The sequence below is a fragment of the Arachis duranensis genome, chromosome 1, assembly GCF_000817695.3.
Source record: "Arachis duranensis cultivar V14167 chromosome 1, aradu.V14167.gnm2.J7QH, whole genome shotgun sequence".
NCBI lineage: Eukaryota > Viridiplantae > Streptophyta > Magnoliopsida > Fabales > Fabaceae > Arachis > Arachis duranensis.
Genome location: NC_029772.3, coordinates 91,337,626 through 91,347,721, shown reverse-complemented (window position 1 = coordinate 91,347,721; position 10,096 = coordinate 91,337,626). Strand labels below are relative to the sequence as shown.

Sequence of the window (10,096 nt, the reverse complement as noted above, 5' to 3'; positions counted from 1 at the left end):
TCGGAGGAGTTCGAGCTAAGGAAGATATATGACCACAGCCCGGGGGGAAAACCAAAGAGGTGCAGGTCGAAAAGGAGGAAGGAAAGAACACCAACATAGGAGCCAATCTGAAAGAAGATATGAAGCAGAAGCTTACAAGGCTCCTACAATAGAATTCTGACCTCTTTGCCTGGAAATCCTCTGACAAGCCAGGAACAGATCCCGAGCTCATGTCGCATAAACTGTCAGTGTACCCCGGATCGCGACCTGTGCAGCAAAGAAGACGGAAGCTCGGACCTGAACGGGCCCAAGTGGTGGAAGAACAAGTACAAGCCCTCATAGAAGTCGGCTTCATCAGAGAGGTCAAATATCCCGCTTGGCAAGCAAATGTGGTGCTGGTCAAGAAGCAAAACGGCAAGTGGAGGATGTGTGTCAACTACACTGACCTGAATAAGGCGTGCCCCAAAGACCCATATCCACTTCCAAAATATTGATACCTTAGTAGACTCCTGCTCGGAATATTAATACTTATCGTTCATGGATGCACACTTGGGATATAATCAAATTTCGATGTACAAGTTGAATAAAAAAAACATCTTTCATCACGCCAAGAGCAAATTATTGCTATGTGGTTATGCCTTTTGGACTAAAAAATGCAGGAGCCACATATCAATGGCTGATGAATAAGGTGTTTGCACCTCACCTTAGAAATCTAATGGAAGTATACGTGGATGACATGTTAGTAAAAACCAAGGGCGAGGCCGACCTCTTGACCGACCTCTCGCAAGTCTTCAACACCATTAGGATACATGAGATGAGGTTGAATCCAGCAAAGTGCACCTTTGCGGTAGAGATTAGAAAATTTTTGGGATTTATGTTAACACAAAGAGGGATTGAAGCCAACCCCGATAAGTATATAGCAGTCCTATATATGAAAAGTCCGACTTGCTTAAAGGAGGTCCGTCAATTAAATGGCCGACTTGCAGCCCTCTCTAGGTTCTTGGCGGGATCAACATTAAGATCTCTACCACTCTTCTCCCTACTAAGAAAAGCATGCCTATTCGAATAGACTCCTGAATGCGAAAAAGCATTCTAGGAGTTCAAAAAGTTTTTAAGCCAACCTCTGATTCTGACCCGACCTAAAATCGGGGAGGAACTCGCCCTGTACTTGTCCATAGCCGATAAAGCTGTAGCATCAGCTCTAATACGGGAAGATGAGGTCGGGCAGCATCCTGTGTACTTCACCAGCAAGGTCCTATAAGACCCTGAGTTAAGGTATCAAAAACTCAAAAAGTTTGCGTATGCCTTAATAGTGGTCTCTCGAAGGCTACGGCCTTATTTTCAAGCTCACATAATGAGATTTCAAACGAACGAGACCATGAAGCAAATTCTTCAAAAAAACAGATATTGTAGGCAGAATGGTTCAATTGGCCATAGAGTTATCCGAGTTCGACCTTAAGTACGAAACTTGGACTGCAATTAAATCCCAATGCCTCACTGACTTCGTAGCGGAATATGCAGGAGATCAAAAGGAAGCCTCAACAACATGGGAGCTATACGTGGATGGCTCTTCCAACAAGGTCGGAAGCGGTGCAGGCATAACACTAGTCAACAAAGAGGGAATACAAATAGAAGTTTCCCTCAAGTTTGAATTTCCAGCTTCTAACAACCAGGCAGAATATGAAGCCTTTATCGCCTGGTTGAAGCTGGCGGAGGAAGTCGGTGCAACCAAAATAGTGGTCTTTAGCGACTCTCAGGTGGCAACCTCTCAAATCAATGGAGAGTACCAGGCTAAAGATTCCAATATGAAGAAGTACTTAGACATAACTCTGGAACATCTCAGGTGGTTCTCGGAGACTGAGGTCAAACACGTAACTCAAGATCTCAATAGCAGAGCAGACGCCCTTTCAAAGTTAGCAAGTACTAAACCAGGAGGGAATAATAGAAGTCTAATCCAAGAAACTCTCTAATAACCCTCTCTCACAAAAATAGAGGCTAGACAGGATGTCCTTGAAGTATCCGGATTGGACCTTGGATGGATGCACCCACTAATCGAACACATGAAATTTGACATCCTATCCAAAGAGGAAAAAAAGGCCAAGAAAATCCGGAGGAAAGCACAAAACTTCACCTTGGTGAAAAATACCCTCTATAAAAGAGGAATATCTACACCACTATTAAAATGCGTCCCGACCTCAAGGACAACAGAGGTCCTAGAAGAGGTGCACAATAGAATCTGCGAGAATCATCTCGGAGCAAGGTCTTTGGGTAGAAAAGTCATACGAGTCGGGTTCTGCTGGCCGATCTTGCAGAAAGATGTCACCGAATTCGTAAAGAAGTGTCAGCCATGCCAATGCATACAAACTTCCACGTTGCTCCTCCCAAGGAGCTCATTAGCATAACTTCTCCATGGCCTTTTGCAAAATGGGGATTGAACCTATTAGGACCCTTTCCCCAAGCACCTGGACAAGTAAAATATCTACTAGTGGGAGTAGACTACTTCACAAAGTGGATTGAAGCAGAACCATTAGCCACCATCACAGCCCAGAGAAGTCAGAAGTTCCTCTACAAGAATTTTATCACAAGATATGGGGTCCCCCACTCCATTACCATTGATAATGGAACTCAGTTCACCAACTCTACCTTCAGAAACCTGGTAGCCAGCTTGCAAATCAAGCATCAGTTCACCTCGGTAGAGCACTCACAAGCAAATGGACAAGCTGAGGCAGCTAACAAGGTTATACTGGTTGGGTTGAAGAAAAGGTTGTTGTAAAGGGAGCCTGGGCTGAAGAACTCCCTCAAGTGCTATGGGCATATCGAACTGTACCTCAGTCTGCGACAGGAGAAACACCCTTCCGATTTGCTTATGGAATAGAAGCCATGATACCAGTAGATTTCAATGAGCAAAGTCCAAGAGTGAACTTTTACGACGAGGTTCACAACATTCAGGCACACAAAGAAGAACTCGATCTACTCCCTGAGGTCCGAGAACAAGCCCAGATAAGGGAAGCAGCATTGAAGTAAAGGATGACGAATAGATATAATAAAAAAGTCATTCGAAGAAGCTTCGTCCCACACAACTTGGTCTTGATCAGAAATGACATCGGAGTCAACAAGTCAGGGGATGGAAAGCTCGCTCCTAATTAGAAATGGCCATATAAGATAAACGAAGTCTTAGGAAATTGGTACTATAAGGTAACCGACTTGAGCGGTACTGAGCTACCTAGGTCGTGGCATGTTTGTAACATGAAAAAGGTACTATAGTTAAAAGCGAACTCCACTCCATGGTGTACTCTTTTTCCTGACTTCATGATTTTTTCCCAAAAAAGAGTTTTCCGAAAGGGGGTTTTAACGAGGCATCAAAATTCCCATAGTAGTAAAAGGTACCTTCATCAATAAATAAAGATCTTTTTACACCTATTCATAAATTCCCACATTGTGTGAATTATTCTACGAAATGCACCAATTTAAACTCAAAAAAATGTGAAAATCCCACGCCCGATCTAATTGGTCGGCATAATAAAACGACGAGGTACAAGTTGGTGTAAAGAGGTTACAAAAAGACGATCATAATAACTCAGGAACATCTTGACCTGTTAGTCGGAAATCACGAGAAAAATGAAATGCATCGCAAAAATAACCTACGTTATGAAACAATTCAATATATGAAAATTGAACACGAAAGGAATACAAAAAGAGATAAGGAAAGTCCATTAAAAACAGAGGCAGAAGCTGTCCTAAAGTCTTCAAAAAATCGCAAGTAACTTAGACAAAAAATAGCCCTTATCCAAAAAGGACAAATTAAAATAACGTAATTTTTTGTTAATGGCCAGAAGGCCAGAAAAGTCAAGAGCAACCATCACAAACAAAGAAATAAAAATTGTCCAAAAAGGGGCCCACAAGCCGGGCCCCAAAGTAGCTCCAATCAATCACTGGGAAGGTAATGGGGAATCACCAGCAATAAGGGAGCTCGGGTCTGTATCAGGAGGGATCGGAGTGGTCTCTTCAGCAGCAGGAGTAGGAACCTCTAAAGAACTCGGCAGGTATTCCTCTTGATGCTTCCCGCGAGGAGGAGACTCAATTAGCCTTTGCCCGCGAGTCTTCAACTCAGAATCCATCTTAGAACGAGGAGGGGAGACTATAGCTCCATCAATAACGACCTTATCGGGATGGAGGGGAGAAAGGTCTAGGCCGAGGGCAATCACTCCGACCTGCACCTTGAATATCCTCCATGTCTCCTCCGAGCTCTCTGCCACTGAGTCCTCCAAGTCCTGATACGCCTCTTGGTTCAACTCCAACTGCTTTTGAAGGTCAACATTCTCAGAAAAAAGCTTAACATAGTTTTGCTCCACCTTCTCCTTGAGACCCTCCGCCATAGTACAATGAGCCATCAGCTTCTTCTCCCTCTCCTGAAGTCGGGCTCGCTCCTCCTTCAGCCCGACAATCTCCTCCTGAAGCCTCTTCTCTTCCTTTTGATAGAGGACAATTCTCCCATCCAACTCCTCTACAACTCTTTGAGAAGAGCCTAAGGAACTAAGAGAAGTTTTGTCCAGAATATCAAGGAGTTTTGTGCAGACCCCAGCAGCCCGAACACTCCTTCGAACCATAATTTGAAGGTGGTTTTGAAAGGAAACATCATCCACACTAATTTGAGTATGGGAGAAGATGTGATTATGAACGAACCTAGGACCATCAAAATTGGTCTCCCTAGAATGAGAAGAGCCAGACTCCGAGGTATTGCGTTTCTTCTTCTTAGGTTCGAAAGGATATCAGACTGGGGGGATAAAGGAGGAAAAGTAGAAGCAGAGGCATGAGTTACCAAGATAGGGCAGGAAGAAGTCCCCAAATCTCGAGGAGGAGGAGGATGAGCACCAGTAGCCCTCGCATCATCAGCACGAGCACACACCTTCTTCTTGGCCTCTTGGACCTTCTGGTAAGCAGCACTTGAACCACTTTTCACCATCCCTGAAAAGAAGAAAACAAGTAGTTAGCCTACAAGTCGGAAAAATACCACAAGTCAGAAACTTCAGAAAACAACAACGAAAGACTACCTAGCTGGGTCTATATGAAACTAGAAAAACCCAAAAAAAACTTCTTTGTGTCCAAATTGGGGGCTTTTTCCCAAACATCTCAGAAAAACCCCACAACAGCCTCCTCTACCTCATGTAAATCGTCCATGCCATACTTCTCCATAGAATAGGCCTCTAACCAATAGAGAGAAAATTGGGGGTTGGAGTTTTCATCGAAGAAAAATGAATGATGACCCTCCACAGCTTGAATGTTGAAGAAAAAATTCTTAAAGTCATGAAAAGAATCGTCAAAGATAGAAAAAACTTTCCGACCTTGAATGACTCGAAAAGACACCCACTAAATGGCTTGGTTAGATGAAAAAGATTTTTGTGTAAGTCGGGAAGTCTAGCTCTCGGCTGACAAGTTGGTAATTTTTTATAAAACCCCAAGAGTTGGGGTGGAGCTGAGTAGGAGCAACTCGGTAATGGTTCAAAACTTCTACTTCAAAGTCAGAAATGGGGAAGGAAACCCCCAAACGAGTAAAAAGGCAGTCATACATAAAGAAAAAATGAGGGTCTGAATCAACAACCCTCCTGAAACAAACCCGGTCTTCAGGACCCGAGGCCATCAACTCATACTTTGACTCATCAACCTCATCGCTACAAATCCTATGGTGGGCACGAAGGTCAGTGATATAGTCAATATCCACTAAAGGGCTTTCCTCCTGTACTGTATCATCTACCCATCTCGAAAGGGACTCAGGAATGTGAGAAGACATTTCTTCAACAAAGAAGTAGGCACAAAAGGGACAAGACCTACAAAGAAAAAAGAAAGGGCATCAAAAAATAGGGCTTCCCCAAAGAAAAGCAATTTCTCTCCAAAGTAAAATAAAGCAGGATCACTAGACTAATAAACAGACTCGCTAAGAACATGCAAAACTCCTATAACAAAGCACCAACATAAAGGGTAGAAGAGGAGAAAGAAAGGACTAACCTTTATCTGCAAACACGAAGAGAAGCAGTAACAGCGACAGCAAAGCACTCCGAGAAGAAAAGAGTTTTTTCTTTGAAAAGAACAGAGAGTGTGAAGCAAGAAGTTTCAGAAGACGAAAGAAAATAGAGAAAAGAGAGGGAAAAGTTTTTATAACACGCTAGGGGCATAAGAGTAAATTGACGCGATCATTAAAGAAACGTGTCGTTACCAATGTAACTGCTCCCACGTGTAAATGCGAAAACCCCAACGAACGCAACGTTTGATTAGACACAACGGTTGAGAATTTTGAATCACGTCGGTTCTAAAAATCACGTCGGCTACAAGATCGAGTTCAAATACTCGAATCCGACTCATAAATGAAGGAGATCGGACTCGAGTAGGGACACTGTTCATACCCTAACCCAACACTATGTCCCAGATCCAAATATACCCAAAGGCCCAATCCCCACGGATGGCCTTCGCTATTTACTGACTTTTTCATAAGAGGTCAGATTCAACACAGACTCCACCTCAACAAAGTTGGATTTGAAGGATAGCTGACAAATAACACTTATTCAAAAAAGTAACTGCCTCCTAAAATCTCTCAACCCACTTTTAGGAGTCATATATCAACTACCTTAAGATAAAGGGACGGTTATCCACTTTAAAAGGTGGAACTACTCCAACGGTGGTTATTGGTTCACCACTATAAATACACTGACACCCCTCAAGTATCTCCAAATTTCAATACTCTCAAAACCTGCTAAACCCTTTGTTGACGTAGGCATCGAAGTGTCTTTGTAGGTACCACCCCCCATTCGTTCATACACACAAGTCGGATGGTGGCTCCCATACGCAAACTAAGTCGGAGATCGTCTCACCTTGGCGTTTGGGCCAACCTTACAAGTCCAATCCATTAAGCTAAGTTTACCCACGTAACAATTATAATAACAAAAATATATTTATTATTGTAATAATCAAGTTAAAATATTTCATATAATATAATTACTGATAGCTCTTTTGGATAAATAGACTAAAAGACATATTATTTTAATATTTTAAAAAAGAAGGCGTATATTTTATAAATAAAAGAAATGAGAATATTATTTAGACATCTCATTAAAAAAAATAATTTTTTATTCAATGTAATTGAGTTATTAGTAGTGTGAACATCTATTTAAATTAAAGTGACATTTTAAGAATACAATTAAAATTATTTAACTAAAAGTTATTAAAATGATAAATTTTTATACTTTTAATGTATTAAATATGTAATAAACTTATTAAATTTATGTTATTATTATCTTAAAATGTACTAGCTAAATATTTAAAAGATTTACCTAACACATTAAAATAAGAAAATTTTTGTAGAAAAATATGTAAAATTTAGTTTTTAATATATTTATTAAAGAGAAATATTATAAGACTATTAAAATTTATTATTTTCAGTCATTAATATTTAAAAGTATGGGATAAAATATGTTGTTGGATTATTAGATTAAATAAACTAGACTAAATAAACTAAGTTACTAGTTAAGTAATAACAAAAACAATAAATTCTAACTATTCCTAATATTTTTTTATTTATATTTTTAACATGTGTGTCCAAATAGAATATGCTAGCTAAACTTATATTTAAATTAGGATTTAGTTAACAAAGGTTAAGGTTATTCTTAATAGAAGATTTTAAATTCTCAATAATCCACTATGCATGGACACGAAAAACGACAAAATACAAAATATATGGATACATAAATTTTAAAATCTTATAAAATACAAGACACGATATATATATATAAAATATAGCGTATTTTTTAGATAAATTATTATAATTAAGAAGAATGCAAGACACGCTGATACGTGATGGTATTTAGATATATCCAGAAAAAAATTTATCTTTTATTAAGACACAGTTGGATACAGCACACACGCGTGTCGGACGAGTGTCGATGAGTGTCTGTCCAAAATGTGTCTGACGCACAAATACAATAACTCAATAAAATATCCGTACTTCATAGTCAATAATTAATCTGTCATGGATCTAAGTTTTATTTAAGGGGTTTAATTACTCTGTTGGTTCCTATAGTTTCGCAAAATTTTCAATTAGGTCCTATACTTTTTTTTCCTTTTGGTTGGGTCCCTACACCAAAATTTTTTTTCAATTGAGTCCCTACACTTTTTTTTATTTGAGTCCCTACACCATTTTTTTTTAGTTGGATCCTTATACAATTAAGCTAATTACCATCAAAAGGGACCTAATTGAAAAAAAAAATAGTACAGAGACCTAATTAAAAGAAAAAAAGTATAAGAATCTAATTGAAAATTTCACAAAATTATAGGGACCAACAGAATAATTAAGCCTGTTTAAAGATTTACCATTGGTTAATGAGTTACTGCCAAAAATTGCAACATAATTCAGACTCGCAGATACCCTCCCTTATTTGGTCGGCTCAGGGTCTTGGGCAGGATGAGAGTTGGAGGAGAATTAGGTTTAGGTAATACCTGTTTGTATACATAATATATATAATTTTAATATCTAATATACATAAAATAATTAATAATATTGTATAATTGTAAAGTTTTTTAGTTTAATTTATGTTATGTATGTGACGATGGTTATATAAATTTTGAAATTTTGTTTTTGGTTGGATTTTAATAATGATAGGAGCGGACGAGGATAGGTTAAGTTCCAATTTTTTATTATTCTTAGTCGCAGGATGAGTTTTATGCGGGTTATTGTACAGTGGGGTGGGGTCGGGTAAAGTAAAATCCTACCCCCAATACCAATGCCACTACTAGTTACTCATCTATAAGGCAGAATTCGAATTCTAACACTTGGTTAAGCGAACTAGTAGGTTAATTATTAGACAAATCTAAGTTGGTTAAAAAAACAAAATTTCTTAAGAATTTAGCTAACATGTGCTAATAAACTTATCATTAGTGAAATGTTTTAAAATTTTTAATTTAATAGATATAAAACAAATATATTAAAAATTTATTTATTTTGTATTTTTAATAAAAAAATTTAATTTATAATCTTAATATATGTCTTTAGAGCAACTCTAATGGTTACTTTTTTGAATTTCTCATGACTGTGCATGTCAGAAAAATTGGGAACCAACCATTGGAGTTAAGGTAAGAAGGAATTTCTTCTCTTGGTTCAAGAAGGGAGGAGTCTCTCTTAATGGAGACTCCTGTTACCCAATAATAACTTGCCATTTGGCAAGTTATTTAAGAAATAAACTATTATATTAAATTATAATTAATTAAATTTACTTACATCAAAAAATAAATTTAATTTTTACACTTTACAAAATAATTTTTGGTTGGGTTGGTTATTTTTATTTTTAAAATTTAAAATGTTAACCAAATTATTAAAATTAGCAGTTGTAAAATTACCGGTTGCAAAATTAGCCGTTGAAAACTAGCCATTGTTACCGTTATTATAATAAATTAATATTTTATTACTCTGTATATACCACTTACATACAATTGAAAGAAGACTTGATTGAAAACATATGACAATTTTATAATGTTTGTCGTCAGTTATAAAGCTTAATTATGTTTTTCTTTGTATTAAGTAATTTTACAAATTAGTTTGATCTCGAATTATATAGTGTGTATTATTGTTATATATGAATTTATTTAATATTAATATCTTTTAATAGTGAATTATTTTTAAATTTATAAATTTAAATAATTATTGAAAAATTAATTACATTAATTTTAAGTATTTTAATTAATTAATTAAGTGGAACTACAATAAAGACTAAAATTAGTTTCTCCTAATGGAGAAAAGTGAGATGCTTTGAGTTTCTATTTATTGTTTATAACGCAAAAACTAATGTAGAGTTACTTTTTATGACATGTGAGCCATAAATAAAAATCGAGATGAATTTTCTACTGAAAATAGTCTTAGAGTACAAGATAGATAAATTCATTTCTTAATTAATAACATTTGGCATTTTTACAAGTCTTCCGGTATTTAATTTCATTTAATAGTAATTAATATTTTCAATTTATGAAATTAAATGTCTTTAATGGTTTTAATTTAAAAATTCCTCCGCCGCGCTCTGAGATGAAATTATAAAACGAAAACATTTTCCCGCTCATTTTATTTGGCCACTCTCCTCCT

General features: G+C 37.2%; 1 protein-coding gene across 1 annotated transcript; it reads left to right on the top strand.

Annotated features, from left to right (window-relative positions):
* The first annotated feature begins 1,397 nt into the window (after positions 1-1,397).
* Positions 1,398-1,949, top strand: LOC107460659 (uncharacterized). The gene has a single exon (XM_016079048.1). The coding sequence runs from the start codon at positions 1,398-1,400 to the stop codon at positions 1,947-1,949; it is 552 nt and encodes a 183-aa protein (XP_015934534.1).
* Positions 1,950-10,096: the final 8,147 nt, after the last annotated feature.